The sequence below is a fragment of the Amblyomma mixtum genome, chromosome 2, assembly GCF_055824585.1.
Source record: "Amblyomma mixtum isolate Tamu chromosome 2, ASM5582458v1, whole genome shotgun sequence".
In the NCBI taxonomy this organism is placed as follows: domain Eukaryota; kingdom Metazoa; phylum Arthropoda; class Arachnida; order Ixodida; family Ixodidae; genus Amblyomma; species Amblyomma mixtum.
Window position 1 is genome coordinate 118,134,396 of NC_143013.1, and position 17,902 is coordinate 118,152,297.

Consider the following 17,902-nt stretch of genomic DNA (forward strand, 5'->3'; position numbering starts at 1 on the left):
CAATCACTTCGCTGCCTGGCATACGCTTTGGTGTCGGCCGTCTTCTTCTTGTAGGCTAACATTAACCACGCCGCACCTGCTACGTGCAGTGCGGGATGCACACATTGTTTTTTTTTGGTCTTTGAAAAATTGTCTTGAAGATTGCAGGTCGGTTCACTGACTGTATTTACTTCTCATTAAAATGGTGCACTGCTGAAACACTGGTCTTTAATACATTGTCGTACATGGATCACAATTGTGTTATTCGCGTTCCAGTGTTAAACAGTTTAAAATTGACCTGCTTCTCTGAGATTGTTTCGGTTCCACCAAGCGAACGATGGCTGTGATGTGCAAGGTGCGTTTTGGTCACGTGAGGCAAGCAAAAGAACTACAATTTCAACTCTGTTACGTCGTTTTTTGCTATTCGGCGCTTCATGCAAGCTAGCTAAAACGTTGTAGTGAATTAAAACCACGTATCAGCGATTACAATGAATTTTTTTTCATACCTCACGTAACCTAAGCGCTATTATTACGTTACAACCATCGTTCGGGGGTTAAAACCAAAACAAGAACAAAATTGAAATATTTAATATTTAGCGCTCGTAAGGGGATATCCGGGGTGATCCATGTATGCTTGTCTATAACGTGCCATTTGAAAGAAGAAAACACGAAAAAAAATTTGGTGTCTATACTCCTTTAAGCACAAAAATACGCATTCATGCACTCGCACACGCACGCTCAAGCGGAAGTGTCAAATACAATCAGCAATGCATTATGATGCACTGACGCCTACACCCGACTGCAAGGGAAAGTCTGCTAGCCAGACCCGCGCTAAGTTCCGCCATCGTCCGCGCACGAGAAGAACCGTACAGAAGAATAACAGGAGGAGGAGGAGGAAAACGATGTCGCTACTTGTGTTGGTTAAAGGGTTGCAGGGAACCATAATTTCTAGGCCTATAAGGTTTATACCACGGTTCGAATTATGTTTGAAATCTACTGGTGTACCGCAACTTTCTATTCCGTCTACTCTAGTCAACTGGTGTACCGCAGCTATCTGGGCTTCGTCCAGTCCTGTATCGTCTTGTTCTTTTTATACTCAGCGCAGTTCTACTACAGATATAAAAATGAAACACCAGCTAGCTCCGCTTGTCGTATTGGTAACTACCTACTCTTTGCACGCCTGCGAAACGTTGGAATTCCCGAGGAAAGAAAACACTTGATTCTGTGCGCATTATTAACCGCTGAGTAAGTCAGTGGCTTGTCGTATTAGTCCCAGCTGATCGTCCTATTGGGCTGACGTCAAGAAGAACAGGGAGGAGTGAGGAAAGGGGGAATTCAACAGCTATGATTAAGGGAAGAGACAGGGTTTCAAGTTAGCATGCAGGGATGGGGTAATTCAGCAGCTTTTCCGCGCATATCGAGCCGTGAGCGTTCAAATATGCCTAGATAGGTTGCCAAAACCCATTTTATTTACTCTTTAATCATTAAGACAACTTTTCTTTTCTACTTTTCTAGCTGCTGAGTTGAAATATGAGCCCGCCGTTCTAAATATTGTTTTCTTATTTTTACAAGATATAACTGGAGAAGGACAGAGGGCATACCATCTAATGAAAGGCTTTGCACCGACTACTTTTAATAACCATTCAATAATAGTTCAATAGGCCTTTAATTATTGTTTATACTAACAAAGAGAGTGTACTGAAGCGGGGTGAAAGGCAAAGAAATGGTCACCTTCTGAAAAGACATTCCTTCTTCCTTCACAACATCGAATGTAGATTCTTCCTCCAAGGAAAGCGGCTGGCATTTCCTGATAAGAAGTAATTAACGATGAAGTTCCTTATAAAACGGCCCTCTACATGCTGCTACATGCAACCTATTAAACACTTTTTGTGCGTTCTCTTTCGTATTTTGCATACATGCGGTAATCAATTTTAGTAGGAAATATATCTGTTGTTTCAAGGAAGACTTTCGGAAATTTCCGAAAATAGGCTTTTTGGGGTAAAAATGTGGCTTTTGCGCATGATGTTACCAGTGTCGGCGGACACCACAAAAATGATGAATCGTTTTAAGTAGTAAGCTAGTCAACTCATTCTTAATAATTAACTTTTAACTATTAGTGTTAGGTACATAGTTGCAATAAGAAATTTGTAGCCAGCCGTTAGTAATAGCCATAACAGTTTTTAGAATACAACAAACGCGGTTACTCTTGGCGCTGTGGCTCGACGACATTTGGCTTTCTTGAAAAGTTACTTGCACTAGAAAAGTTTCTTTGCTTGCGTTCTTTTAAAAGCGCATGTATTTTGGCACGATCTAGCCATATTTTGTCGAGCTACAGAGCCGAGGATTATCGCTTTCTCAAAATTCTAAAAACTGACATGGCTATTACTCACGACCGGCTACAAATCTCTAATTGCAACTAGGCTCCTAACTCCAATAGTTAAAAAGGTAATTCATTAAAATCGGTTAACCCGCTTAGTACTTAAAACAATTGAATGCTCTTCTAGAGTCCGCCAGCAATGGTAATACCATGCTGAAAAAGCCATATTTTTACCCCAAAAAGCCTAATTTTGTAAGTTTCTGAGAGTCTTCTCTGAAACACTTGGTATAAAAGGCGTTCATCACATAAGAGCTTAAAGGCCATAATTTCAAATTGTCTAAATCCAAGAGAAAAAGAAGCTAGAAACTCCACCTGGTCGCATATCAGTACAAGTTGATCCGCTAATAACACTTCAGATAGAAATTGATGAGCCCGCAGCCGGTACATTTTGTCCTTTTTTTCACATCAGGCCACAACTGGAATTGGGTGCTGCAAGCTCAAGGCACTAGCGAGTGTCCTTAGAGACCATGATCATCATCATCAGCCTGAATACGCCCACTGCAGTGCAAAATCCTCTCTCATGCCTCTCAAATTAGCCCTCTCTTTTGCCTGCTACGGCCACCGTATCCCCGCAAAGTTCTTAATCTCATCCCTCCCCCTAACTTTTTGCCGCCGCCTGCTACGCTTGCCTTCTCTTGGAATCTCCTCCGTTACCCTTAAGGACCAGCGGTTTTCTTGCCTTCGCATTACATGCCCTTCAAAAGCCCGCTTCTTCCTCTTGATTTCGACTAGGATGACATTAACCCGCGTTTGTTCTCACGCCCATTCTGCCCGCTTCCGATCTCTTAGCGTTAAACCTACCATTTTTCTCTCCATAGCTCGCTGCGTTGTCCTTAACTTATACTGTTCCCTTTTTGTTAGCCTCCGCGTTTCTGCCCCATAGGTGCGTATCGGTAAGATACAGCTGTTGCATACTTTTCTCTTGAGGGATATTCTGACCAGCTTGTGATAAATCACACAAGTTATCTGAAATAGCCTGGAAATGCGAGAGCTGTTTTGGGGGTCCTCGCTCTCCAGTTGCTCAATATAGATGACGTTCGTGTTCTTGGATGCTTAAAGATTTGTTTATTTATTTCATTTCAGCGAGGGGCGATATACTGAGCCTGCAGCCAGGACAGATGCTAAGGCTTTTAGTGCCTGCCTGGGGCTCTAATTTGTATAGATGTAACGCGGTGAAACACAGTTCAGAATGTGTAATTTCAATTTATTAATACTTCACATGTTGAGGTGGTTGGTGCCTCGAAAAGAAAATTGTAGCATGCCTGCAGGAGTAAATGCTCATCCTGCATGTTAATGCGATACTTCAAATGCCCCTCAGCATTGTCAAAGTTACACCACTTGAAGCTATCACGGTAAAAACGCCTGAGATAAGTACACTCTAAAGAAGTACGCGAGCGGTTCAGCACTTAGTGCTGAACTTGTTTATCGTGTACAGGTCTGTCTATCTGTGCACGCACAGATATACCCGTCTACTATAAATATATTTATTCATCTGGGAACGAAACAAGACTGTACCTTGCAACTGGTTCGGGAAAATGAGGCTCCGATTTTGTTTCCTTCAATATCTCCAAAGGTAGCGTAGTGTGACCTCGAAGCTTCTTCAAGTCATTAAAACACAGGGCAGTCTTGTTGTGCATCAGAATCCATCGTTTCAGCGGGAATGGAAGTCGAGCACAATTTGTCACAAGCAAGCATGTCTGAAAATATTGGCGATAAAATCGTCATTCGATGCTTTCCTTGCCAACTACAAGTACAGGGCACTAGTCATGCGCTCCACATCAGTCGGAATCATATAAAGCAGGATGTAACATAAGTTATTTGCGACCGAAAGTATATCCAACATTGCCGGATATCCAGTAGTGAATATTTAGTGACGGTGGCCGTCATACAACGTACAGTACGGTTCACTGTTAAAGGGAACATGCGATCGCGTGGCCTCCGCGCTTCGCGGAGCGCTGCCGCCGATAACTTGTGGGAATTGTCGGCACAAGACGCATGCGCAGTAAGCATGACGACTGGTCATTCTGCGCATACACCTGATGCCGCCTATTTTCACCGCATCTAGGCGGCAGGTCTTCGTGAAGCGCGGTAGGCACGCGATCGCATGTTCCCTTTAACAATGGACCGTACTGTACAAACGAGGCCCGGTGTGCCTCGCTCATGGCACCTGCTACTACCTCACCACATTAGGACAAAGGCGAAAGCGAAATGTAAACGCAAGTAAGCTATAAGCTTTTTCATAACAATGTTGACATGTCATTGAACCTGAGGCTGGAGCAGCAAGCCCGTGGTGACTATTATGAAAAACTTCGCTTATCTCTGTGCACAGCATGTGTAGCACTGCGCAGCACAATCCTTATTATAAATTGTTGCGAGGAAACATGCAACATGTTTCTGCACTTATGTAGGGCGCATATCAAAGCATAAGTTTTCAGTGTTTTTATATGCAAGTTTTCCTTTCTAAAGACACAAATGATGCCCATCCATTGTCACCGTACGATGCCCTTGCAGGAAAAAAAATGAAACATCAGAACTTTGTTGCGTCATTTCTAATACTTTATAAAAAGGCCTCATCGTTTGCAAACGATATAAAGTATCCCTTCAACCTTCCGACATTAGCTTCGCTGACGTATGCACCGTCGATATGACACGCGAAGTCTCACCTTCGACTGCACAGCTAACATTAGGCTTCAGTTCCCTGTTTTTTCTTTATTTGGAGAGCTTTGAAATAACATGGCATAGAATTTCAAATAAAGGCATTCACTTTAACGACATAATGGGCTCTGAGAAATAAATCGTAAATATGTCCTGTAAATTCGAGAAAAAACTCCCGTGAATGGTTCTCAAACGAGTACGTCGAGATGGCACCGTTGTCGCGTTAAACTTGAGGTCACCTTTTTTTACCTGCGACTCTGCAGCGAGTAGGAATACTAGGTCATTAAAACAGATATTTTTGCGCAGCGTGTCACCGTACTCATAATTAAAAATAAAAAAATAACGATGAGCTAATATTGCGGCTTAGCTTAGTTTGAATACGGCGAGAGTACGCCAAACTAAGCTGTCTCTTTTGAGACGCCAAAACTATACAAAATGATCCTTTGAGACACAGTCTGCAATGCACCAGACCATCAATGTGATTTGCAGAGCACGAGAGGCGCGACCTCACCCTTATGTCGTTGAAAAGAACGCGCAAAAGGTGCACAAGTGCTGTGCGTGACGCGTTTAAATATTGAACCTAATTTCACAACCGCAACAGCGAAACCCTTCCTGTTAAGTTTAGTATATAATTAGTCCTAATTCTTTACTTGGATTGATATTAATTATGAGCCTAAACACAACACCGAGCAATGGCTTGGGCATCGTGCCAGCTTTGTCGCCCAGTTACCCTGAAGCTTGGTTCAGGCGTGGTTGCTACTGACTGTAAAAATCAGCGGCGTCTTAGTCATTGCCTGCCGTTGTGATGTGTATAAAATGAATTGAACACTCTGTAAGTTATCAAGGAAAGAGCTAAAGCGAAACTTCGATGCGCTTCCATTTTTGCGGTCGCCTTAAAAAAAAAAAACAAGTGATGCAGAAAACGATACGACCTTGAGTTTTAACAAGACTAAATAAGATTGGTCGGCTAGTAAATATCTATAACCAAGTAAGTTTGCATTACGTTATTTAGACTTCTGGTAACTCTTACAGAGGTTGCAACGAAGACAACTATAGTTCAAACAACGTCATCCACTTCTGGAGGTGGCCTTGAAGTCCTGCAACCAATGAGTCTGCTGGCGCTATTTATTATAGCACACTCGCACGCTGCCGCATCTGCGCCGTTTTCCCTCTGACCTCTTTTTTACGGGAGACTACTTAATCGTAGTTAACTAATGTACGTTATACACTGGAATGGTCAGCATAGTGTCTTAACGCTTCGTGCTTCTACTGCATAGTGCCGAAGCACCTCACCTTGCCAGATAAAATCCCACCTGGCCCAAGAACGTGACTCAGAATCCTCTGCCTGACTCCGACGTCTTGAGAACTTGTGGGGTCGTCCAAGAGGTAGATGTCACTTCGAGAGTACAACGCTCGCGCGAGGGCGACGCGTTGCTTCTGTCCACCGCTGAGCATTTCACCCTGTAGCAGTTCGATTTTCACAGCTTTTCAGTAAATTCATCGAAACGTAGTAAAAATCGCTAAAGCAGCAATCAACTCAAATAAGCAGCTTCAAATTCACCTAAAGGAAGCGGCGTCGGCCCACTGCCTTGCACGCGTCACTCACCTAGACGATGCCACACGAGCAGGTACGTACTATACATTGGTTAACCGTGAAGTCACAACAGGCCGGGGCTATCGACTGGAGAGCCTCCTAGGATACGAAATTGCCTCTGCCGCTGCATTACGTAGTGGTATCGGGCATAGATACATCTCGTGTAAATTTAAGAGCCATGAGAAATCGCTGCGGAAAAACCGCAAACGTATAAGGCTAAGTCAAGGCCAGAATGCCTATATTGACGGGGTCCATAGTGCTTAATATCTTTAATGTATATAACAGTGTCAGACACCAGGCTAGGAATTTCCTCTCGCACGCGAAGCAAAACGTATTGTTTTGTTTCGTTAGTGTTGTTCTTTCGAAATTAAACCCTATTTCAAAGCGGCTTTCTGCATTTTTGTTATATTTTGCGAAGAGAAAGTGAAAGACATTCCAGTCGTATATCCTTTTACAGAAGAAACCGAAGAGGGTACAAAAGATACCAATTTAATTCAGACCGTTTCTTGAGAACTACTGAAACCGCGAGAGCATGATCAATGGCTTAGATTTATTCTTTTAAGGTTCACACCAAGCCTAATGGTTTCCAACGCCACGAATGGAAAGAAACAATGCGGAAGTACCCCTTGACTCAATTACAAATAGTAATAAATTTAGTAATATTAGCAATAATTGGACTTTGGAAAATCTCCGTACGTGCCTCATTAAGGCTAGAACCTGAACCGTGGCTTGGGGGAAGGGCTGAAGGACAGAATGAAAGAAGAGAAAAAGAGAGATCCAAAAAAGAAATTAAGAAGGAAGGAAGCAAAGAAGGATGGAAAGGAAGGATGGAAAGGAATGAATGAATGAATGAATGAATGAATGAATGAAGGAAGGAAGGAAGGAAGGAAGGAAGGAAGGAAGGAAGGAAGGAAGGAAGGAAGGAAGGAAGGAAGGAAGGAAGGAAGGAAGGAAGGAAGGAAGGAAGGAAGGAAGGAAGGAAGGAAGGAAGGAAGGAAGGAAGGAAGGAAGGATATCGAATTGATATCGTCATATGGAGTTCTTCAACGCGCACTGACATCCCACAGCAGGGGGGCATGTTTTGCAGTTTGCATTCTTCGAAATGCAGCAGCCGCGGCCGGAATCCCCGTGCCATTAATATTCAGCAGCCGAACGCTGCAATCAGTGAGCCAGCACGGCTGGGCAAAAATTTGCAAATCATCAATACTCAGTCCTATTAGGAGCCCACTTATGAAGATCCTGATGGGCGCGCGGTTTGCATTCGTCGTATCCCAAGTTCATAATATGTGGCCTTCCTTTATGCAGCCACAAAAATACAGACAAAAACGGCGCAAGTTTGTTACGCACGTCTGCTTGCAGACCTTATCACGGTTTGTTCAAAGCTCTGAAGCGCGGTGATGTGCTTCTCTTTGAGACCCTTGTTGCCGACAAGCTGCTTACGGACGCCATGTTACTAATCACGACTGAAACGTCCGCCGCAACTGTTGGTATTCCGGATGCAGCCACTTAGCTAGCGCAGCCTAAGTGCGCGCAGTACAGTCTGCTGTATGTTGGTTGCCTGCATGAAGCTGCAGAGGAGAAAATGGAGATCCCTTAGCGCAGGCGACGAATGCTACATTTCCCGAGTGGACCAGCCGGCATACCGCATGACTTGTGTTCAGACTTCTTAAACCGATCAAACCTACTGTGCGTAGTTGTTTCTATTCTAAAGCAGCCACTGTCCTGCACCATCCGTACTTTTGATTCCATTTCACACGTTTTCCCCACTCGGCACACACGCGCGCAACGTCTGACCCTGTCAGTCAGTCGGTGCCGTCGGTGCGCACTTGGCTCTCGTTGATTGCAGCTTCAATTCCACTTTGTTGCCGACACGCTTTATTAGGGAAATTGGGTGTTAAACGGGAACTGGAAAGTTCTCTTTAGTCTCCGTGCCGGTGGGAAGCAGGTGTTTTCGGCGGCGGGGCCAGGAAATGGCGTCAGCTCGTTCGATATAACCATATGAAGGGGCCACAGTTGTTTGTTTTATCTTAGATGCAGTGCCACTTCTGTAATGCATATTCTGACGGCAGCACCGCATTCGTTTCTAATATTATTAGCGAACGTTCGTAGCAACTGCGGCCGTTGTAACTGGACTTGAATGTGAATAGTTGAGGAAATTCCGATAAGAAGCACTTTCCCATCCGTTTTCTTGAGCCCTGTGCGACAGCTGCAATGGCTATGGAAATGGCGGCGTACTATTATGTGACTTTCAAGAGGGCAGCTCATCATTGCATTTGGTCAGTAACGATATTACCTAGTAGGCTTTAGCTGCAAGCTACTGTCCCCAAACGGCCTATGATGAGTTTACAGGTAACCACACTGCAGATGACAGAAGCAGCCGCTTTTACTGATTATGCCATAAACTTTGAAATAAGCTGCAGCATAAGAGGGGGAGGGGGGTTGCATTGTACTTAGAGCAACGGTATTCTATGCGGGCCGTAGCAGATTTGCAATGGATACAAGCCTTCTTGCTTGCAGCTGGGCTTTCCTGGAGTGAAAGGCTGAGAAAAATGGATGCTTGATCCCACGTCGTGCTGACCAAGAGCGCGTTAACAATGATGCGTTTAATTGCAGCTGCTCTTGAGTCATTAAAAGCGAATAATAACAATCATCAAGCTCGTCTCTCAGGTCGCCGACTCTGATGAGGGAGTAGTGGGAGGGCTCTCTCATATATGCGTCGCAACATTGTCATTGAAGTGCGATAGATGTCCTTGGAAATGAAGTTCTTTCATTCAATGCATAGGTATAGTGTAAAGACGTTTGTTGCTGCGGTATTGAGAAAACGAATCTTTGCTGCGGAATTTTCTGCCCAGCCATGTTGCCAAAGCACCACGGGGTAAATTCTGTCTAGTACCTAGGAACATATTGCGGAAACGTTAGAACGGAGTAGGAGAAATCTAAATAGCTTGGCAGCCTGACTGATAAGTACGGGCGTGATTTCCACTCTTTTTTAGGCAAGATCATCCTGCAATATAACCCTTGCGTGTTTCAAATCGCCGATAGTAGCCTATGCCAGCTTTACTGCTTCCTTCTTCACAGATTACTGCTGTTGATACTAGCCTCACTTGTTCTCACAATAATATGCACATTCAATTCAGACCTTTTTCTCTGAAATTTTGTCCCTTTCCTGTTGATACCGTGTCTGGACAAACGGCAGCTTGTTCCACTGAATACTACGCTTTCTTTTAGGTTTCGTAACATTTTGAAAGAAGGGGCTTCAGCAGTACTGACGTCTAGATTATGGCAGAAGTTGTTTTACGAGACGGCTTGTTGTGTTCCTTCGCGAAAATGTTAATTATTAGCAGTGCATCATTACATGGGGATAATTACCTGATCACCGGCTTGCGTCAGATCCCCTCCAGGCAAACTTTTAATGTCTGGAACGAGCTGGCAAGCTTCCACGACTCGGTTGTACCACGCGTCGTCAAACTTTCTTCCGAAAGTTATGTTGTCTCTGATGGTCATATTTAACAATCGAGGCAGCTGCGGCAGAACAGCAGTCGAGCCCTGGAAAAAGCGAACTCTGCTAGTGTGATGTGTCCTGAGAGATATAACTATTTTAATTGGATATTCGTAGACATAGTACCAAGCTGCAGAAGATGGCAAGGTTATATTCATTGCTGTTGAACAGCGAAAAAATAAAATTGCGTTACTCTGCTTAAAATCACTCGCTCTTTGCAACCACGCCTACAAAAGTGCAGAAATATACATAAAGGGATATCGCTGCTGTTGAAGTCGTGATCCGTCAAAAGTACTACATTTACTGCAATGCATCACTGAGCTTGGAAGCAGGCCCGGGTGTATGACCATTAGAAAGTAACCCCTGTGTTGGCTGCTTACTAAACATCATTCGCGGCCTTGAAGATTTGTACTGACCGCTTATTAACTTTATTTTAGTCACTGATATAAAAGTGTTTCGCCTACGACGGTCAGGAATCTTAAAAAAAGATATATTCAAGTAGAAGAGCACCTTTCATTTCTACACAGAATTGTTAGCGGCGCAGTGCATCAGAAAACAGCTGATATGCCAGCTAGCAGGCTGGTTGCCTAATAGTGAATAGTTAACTTGGAACTATTACGGCGACGCTCCTTTTTTCTTAATCATGTAAGCGCCTCGAATTGCATTATGTTTCACTGCTTATTTATCAACAGGCTTATAGCCCACCATATCTGGTTTTAGGTTTTCTGAAATGTTATTCTCGTCGCTGCATCAGCACAAGCAGTTTTAGGGCAGCACAAAACCGAAACCGTAACCGCGCGAACATAGTTTTGGCTACTCCTACGAATGCGCGTCACACGTCAGCGCGGCTGTCACATGCTCTCTCCGAGCCTGACACACGCACCGTATTTGTGGAGCGTACAATCGTCTCCCTACAAACCACAGCTTTTCGTCATTGTTCGCCAGTATCCGAAAACCGCTACATAAAAGCACAGCGTCTTAATCAATGATGACAGATTTCAAATTTTTCTTTCATCATGCATTTCTTCTTGTTTACAGATTTCCTAGGAATAAGTTGCCGTTCACACTGCTCACAATAGCCAGTTGTATCTGTTCATTTCATTACAAAATGAGTCTTCTAAAGTGTCACGATAAATCTGAAAACTTTTGAGCTAATTTTTGGCGCTCACTATTCCAAGAAGCTCTGCCAGGGTCAAACGCAACCTTGGTAGCTGTCTTCCTGTTTTTATTAATTTTCCACCTTCTAATAAAGCATGATATTTGTTTTTCGCTTGTTTGTGTTCTGTAGAATTGATGGCCAATTTGGATTAATTCTTTTTTTTATAAAATATTGCGTGTTATTTTTATGTGTTGCACTATTCGGTTTCATGGTTTACTCAATGTTTATTTATTTTTTTTCAGTAAAGTTGCTTGCTAATTTGCACAGAATTCATCTGTCTGCTTTCAGAACGGCCACCTTCGGTCCTTGATCATGGCACGTGCTTATCTATTTGTGTATCGCAAAGGTGAAGTATTTTGCATGAACTGGAGCTTTCTGGCCTGCCGGTTACCGTGCCTTAGATTGATAAGCCGAGCTGCTTAGATTGAAGGCATTGCTGCTGGCACTTTTTGTTAGTGACGAAGCAAGCCCCGGAATTCTCCCACATATAACTCTTTTTCAATGCCACGGGCACGCTCAACTTTTAGACTGGCTCAGATTTTTAAAATCCGACAGGCGTTTCGCTTGTGAATAATATAGTTTTTTTTTGGTACTCACGTTCACCACAATGTCGCCTTTCAAACACTTCATGTCGCCGGCAATTGCAGACAGAAGTGAAGACTTTCCGCTGCCTATTGCACCGACAACGCCGGTCACGCAACCACCCTTGATCCGCATGTTGATGCCAGTGAGAGGAGGGTTGCTCCTGTCACTGTCTTTATTTGGCCAAGCAAATGAACAGCTTTTCATTATAACTTCCCCACCTGCACAATAGCAGAGCATAACAGGTTGATTAAATCATCATCATCATAAGTATACACTGAATGACAAATGCCTCTCTCGTTCATCTTTAAACACGCCTGCCCTGCGCCAGTTGTGGTTACCCTGTCCTCTCACACTTCCTGATTTTCTTCTGATTTTCTGACGGAGCTGATTTTCTGTTGCCCTCAGCTACGTTTGGTTATCTAGGCTCATTCCGTTACCCAAGGGATGCCTACTTATGGTTTTCTGAAGGTGCGACAGCGAAACGCTTCGATAGCCAGAAAGGTGAATGGCAAGGCTTAGCACATTCCTACGCTGTAGAGGAAGCAAGGACGGGCACAAATATTTTGACAGGGTGCACGCCTGTCCTTCATAAGAATAGCTGTTAATTTATCTATTACTTTAGACGCGACCCATAAACACTGCTCCCAATCTAGCGTCCACCGCTAAAGAGTTTGAAGTCAGCGGAGCTGATAATAATGCCGAGATGAAAATTTGGAAGCACGGGACAAGAGCGGGAAGTCGAGCAACGTAATGCATGGAGTGCCACGATGGTGCTGTACACATATCGTCACATCATGCCCCAGTGGAAAGGTACAAAAGGTAAGCCCTAACATCTGGCATTGTAACTTAAATACCTTAACTTATCCCGGTGCACTGAAAATAAACCTGACTTCTTGGGATTTCACAGGCGTGCGTCTTCGGATTACAGCTTGCATATATACTGCGAAAAGATATATGTAAACAGAAATTAACTGCTCGAACGAAGTGGATAATTGCAGGTGTTTAAAGATCTGCCTTCACTCCCAAACAAAACGGAGCAAGTAGTCGCATAAAAGCTCAATGGCTTGAGCTTAGAAGTAAGCTCTGCTTTTTATGCACGTATCCGCATGCACGTCTAATTGGCCATTGAACGGACAGAACGCTCAGTGCCATTACAAAGGCTTCCATTGCTCAAGACGGTTCGGGCACCAGTCAGTGAACTTATGACCAATATATGCCTTTAAAAATGCCTGCGTTTAGTAATGAAAAGCACTACACGCGAGTTAACCAGTGGTCGCTGCTGCACTTTCGTGCGACGTAGAGCTATCCATATGTTTGCATCATATTCTGTCCTAATTCTTTCAGTACACCGTAAGGCTGGAATGAAATTGCATCTGCGGCTTTCCGAAAGCAGCTTCACTCTTACGATATTCTTCCATAGCGTTTCCGCTTCTCGTTCTACAAAGGGCGCTCAGAGGAAGAGCCACGATACAGCTGTCGGACGAAGCAGTTCAGCGTGACCGCTCCCGCTTCGAGTTAAACTCTAATGTGTGAGAGTCACCTGGCGAAATCTTTAAAAAACGTGCAGTAATGAAAGTCAGAAGGAAAGTCTTTCTAAGGCGTCAATTATGCACAGCAGAAAACGCATCCGTTTGTTGCCACCAATCTTTTCTCTTCAAATTTAGATTTGCCGCCAAGTCGTATTAAATTATCTGTACCACACCCCTGCCTTGCACGTAAGCTTCCTTGAAATCCACTATAAGCAGACGCAATTATATATCAGCGAGTTTCTCATCGCCGACGTGCTTCACCGAGTGCCAGCATCGGCGTCATTTTGATGGAGGAGCGGCAGCTATAGTCCCCATAACAAAACATGCGCGGAAGATTCATGACCAGGAAAATGACCCTGAAGGACCCTGCTATCGCTGCTGCTCCTTGACACCGGCTGAATCCAGTAGATCTGCGACTTCAACTTGTTACTTTCAATTTCCCAGTTTCCAAGCTATGTTGCCGTTTAATTCACCCATTGATTAATAACAAAATGACGTGAATTTAGGTCGCAGCGCTGCTCGTCATTAAAGCAGGACGCCACTGTAGGTTTTGCTTTAGCAAGTGAAAACTTAGGCAGTAATCTTTGTGATCGAAGTTGCAGTAGTTGTAGCTGTAAGGCTTTGCGTGCTGTTACGGTGTCCACCAAGTAAACCATAGGCCCGCTTGACTACAGACTCTGTTTTGAAATATGCAACATAAACGACACGCATATTTACGCACACAAATGCGGCGAAAATCAAGCGATTAACTTTCGAAGTGTAAAGTGTTTTTTTTTGTAGTAACAACAAAACAAACGGTTGCAACAAAACGTGACGAAAACGGAGAGCATGGAAAAAAAAAAGGTAAGAAAACACGATGATCATACCGGCTTCCTCTGTCTTCAGCCGACAGTCAGTCATGTTTGAAGAGAACTCTTCAGCAGCAAAGAACGACATCAGTCTTCTGCAGCTACGAAGCGCCTTTAGGGATACAAAATGAAGAGCGGAACACCTTTTACACTGAGCAATCGAAAACTCTTATTTGCTGAGAAAGGGCAAGGTTCTGATAGTAAATAGCTATTTGCCTTTGGCGATGTCCTGTGTATGCTTCTATGTGCTTACCACATACTTACCCTCATAGCCAGAGTTGCTTTAGGACGTTAAACCTCATAAACCAACCAACCATTAAAGCTTTTCTCTTTCTCAACATATCCGACTACTTGCCCTGCTCGTGCCAAGATTTGAATCTGTTTATCTTCGCCATAGATTTAAATTGTTCACGCACTCTGCACGGGTGATTTCTTAATGATTCTAGATTTAGTTCTAGTTTAGTTAGGTCTAGATTTAACGCTTAAAAATAACTCATAAAATAAATTTTAAAATGATGTTCACGCTATACTGGCTTTCGAGGTGAACTAAACAGTGCCCGCCTTTATGCTTTCTTGCATTCGTTTTCTTCTCTCTTGCTGTGTTACTTGCCTATTGTGTATCTGTTGCAAGTTGCCTTGAATGCTTTCTTTTTCATTTACTGCAGTGGTTTCTTGTAGATAATTATAGAAATATTGCTGATTGCTGCTGAATGTCTTCATCCAAGATGACAGGTCCTTGCGAGGTGTTTTTTCCCAGGCGAAAATCGTAACTGGTCAAAGTGGTTTAAGGAACAATTTCCCAATTGATTCCAGTTGTTTCCAGTTGGATCCCAACTGAATTCCAGTTGCATCCAACTGGTATCCAACTGGTATCCAACTGGAATCAACTGGGAAATTGTTCCCTAAACCAGTTAGACCAGTTGCGATTTTCACCTGGGTTAACACCTTTATCCTGTACGTCCTCGGGTCTTGTATTGCATAAACCGAAATAAACAATTATTATTAAGTTAGACCGCAATTACAAATGTGTTTCTTTCCTTTTGCACTGAGCCTTCTTCAAAAGAGGTAGGAAATTTACATTGTGCTCATCTAGCGGACGTTTTACAAAGAATAGGTCATCACTTGGGCGCGTTCAGTCCACGATACTCACAGGTCTCTGCAGCCGGACCATTTGCGGCGTATAGTTCATGAAGACGTCCATTAGTGTGATGGCGTATACACAAGAGTACATGGTAGCAGGGGTGAAGACTGCATCAGCATGCGTAAAGGAGACAGCGCAAAAGGCCGCCAATATCATCTGCAGAACAAGTTGAAGTCAGGTTATGAGCAGAGCTTCCATCACTGCCGGCTGGTTTACGTGCTTTCTGAGCGCGCATGAAATGTAGTTTTGAAAGAGCTAATTCAGGTGAATTGCATTACATTTACTATGGCACGTTGGGCAGTTAACACCGAGCACCCGGATCACGACCTGATAAACAGGCTGTAAAATTGTTATTAGTAGTTTCTGCATAAAAAAATTGCACCGATTCGTCGCACTATGCCATAACAGCACTTTCCGCCTTTTTTTATAAAAACAAGGCAAAACTGTCAACTGCAAGAGCGCAGGGAACTTCCTTGAAAGAGACTAGCTACAAAAGCTAACCCTAACGAAAACCCAACGTAAAAGTTTATCGGGCGCACTGTAGGAGTGATACGTCGTGCAATAATTTTTTACTTTGCTCCGAATTTTAGTCTGCAATAGCATGTAAGCGCAAATCAGCGCTCTCCGGCGTTTAACAGTGTCCCAATATCAAAATTGTTTACGCACCAAATGCACTTCTCTTATAAAATTTCATAATTATTTATATTCTCCACGTTACGAACGATTAACAAAGAAATTGTCGGAACTCTCAGGTTTGATTCGAAGTTTTCTTTGTTAAGGGATGAAACATACATTGCTAAGCAAAAGATATTTATGCTGATTTTTTTCCCTGGAGATTCTGAGGTCTATTTCATGTATCATCACTTTGACTTGGCTCATTTATAACAAGCGCTATCAGCTCCACATGACCCGAGGCCAGAGTGGAAAACAAAGAAAAGAAGAAAACGAAATGCTGAACACAAAATACAACAAGACTACAAACTGAACCGTCCACGCAAGGCAAGTCTAGTAGAGGATTGACGAGGAGGATGCTCATGTGAACAGCCCCGAAGACTCACAGATGATGAACGTAATGTACTGCGAACACATGCACACTTAATACCCCAGTCAAAATTGCTTGTCTTTATGCCACCCAATAGAGTCTTCAGAGAACTTTGCTAATTTAAATGGCTTGTTCACGCGTGTGCTTTACAAGCTGAGTAATGTGTCTTATATACATCAGTACCATGTCACTAATTGTCACACACAACAAAATAGAAATTAATTTCTCACTTTGGTTTTTACTGTAAATTAATATACTGAAACCCAAAGTAACGTTCAAGTCTTGGAAGGGAGCAGCAGTTCACTATTGGTAGCGAAGCGCTGAAAGTGGTAATAGAATACATCTGCTTAGGGCAGGTAGTGACCGCAGATCCAAATCGCGAGAGTGAAATAACTAGAAGAGGGTGCAGCTCTCAGATCATGAATGGCATTTTTCCAATATCCCTCAAGAGAAAAGTTTATAACAGTTGTATTTTACTGGTGCTCACCTATGGGGCAGAAACGTGGAGGCTAACGAAAAGTGTTCAGCTTAAGTTGAGGACAACGCAGTGAGCTATGGAAAGAAAAATGATAGATGTAACATTAAGATATCGGAAGCGGGCGGAGAGGGTGATGATTCAAATATAGGTTAATGACATCCTAGTCGAAACATTGGAAGAAATGGGCTTGGGGTGGTCATGTAATGTAAAGGAAATATAATCGCTGGCCCTTAAGGGTAACGGACTGGATTCCAAGAGAAGGCAAGCGTAGCAGGGGGCGGCAGAAAGTTAGGTGATCGGATGAGATTAAGAAGTTTGCGGGAATAGGTTGGCCGCAGCAGGCACAGAATTAGGTTAATAGGACAGATATGGGAAAGGCCTTTGTCCTGCAGTGGCCGTAGTCAGGATGATGATGGTGACCTTTTTCGGAGCGCCGTTTATCTCAAGAAAAGGTAAGCCCTATTTTAAGTGCTTGACAAATGGGCGTAGTCTAGAGCGATTTAAATGTTACCAGGTTCGGTCCGACTGTAACTGATCAAGAAACTTTTCTATGCATAATGATCACCTAATCAGCAGCAGACATCACGATGCAAGATAGAGGAATCCTTCGGCTATCTAAGCTCATGCATTCGTAGCAGCTGCCTTGTGAAAATAAAGCGTGTTAGAGCTGTTTAATCCGAGTAGGTTAACCCTGACGTGATCACTTTCAAATAACGTTAGACTGTGCATCTTTGTCTTGCGTTCTGTTCGGGCTTTTGCTAAGTCAACCAAAATCTTGAACGTACAAATTCCACCTTAGCTAGATAGCGCAAGTGAACCTCCTCATCACTTTATGAGAAAAGAATTATGGAGTTCTTTTCCCTGAAAACAGCAAGGGAACAGCTATTTACTGGGCCTCGTTAAGTAACACAGAAGATGCGAAAGAAGATGAATGTGGAGGAACGAACGTGTGCTAATGCAGAAAAAAAAATCCCCAGACCTGCGACAAATTCGACGAAAAGACTTCTCTTTGTCTG

The 17,902-nt window shown here is 43.4% G+C and overlaps 1 protein-coding gene across 1 annotated transcript in view; it reads right to left on the bottom strand.

Moving 5' to 3' along the window:
* The window catches only part of LOC149360713 (multidrug resistance protein mrp-7-like), a 90,099-nt gene that overhangs the window by 35,480 nt on the left and 36,717 nt on the right, over positions 1-17,902 (bottom strand). The window contains exons 12-18 of the mRNA XM_089567899.1: positions 15,376-15,522; positions 14,244-14,337; positions 11,861-12,066; positions 9,975-10,151; positions 6,305-6,472; positions 3,872-4,053; positions 1,711-1,786 (exon numbers count right to left, since the gene is read on the bottom strand). Of these exons, the coding sequence (XP_089424025.1) occupies positions 1,711-1,786; positions 3,872-4,053; positions 6,305-6,472; positions 9,975-10,151; positions 11,861-12,066; positions 14,244-14,337; positions 15,376-15,522 (1,050 nt within the window). The remainder of the gene's footprint in view (positions 1-1,710; positions 1,787-3,871; positions 4,054-6,304; positions 6,473-9,974; positions 10,152-11,860; positions 12,067-14,243; positions 14,338-15,375; positions 15,523-17,902) is intronic.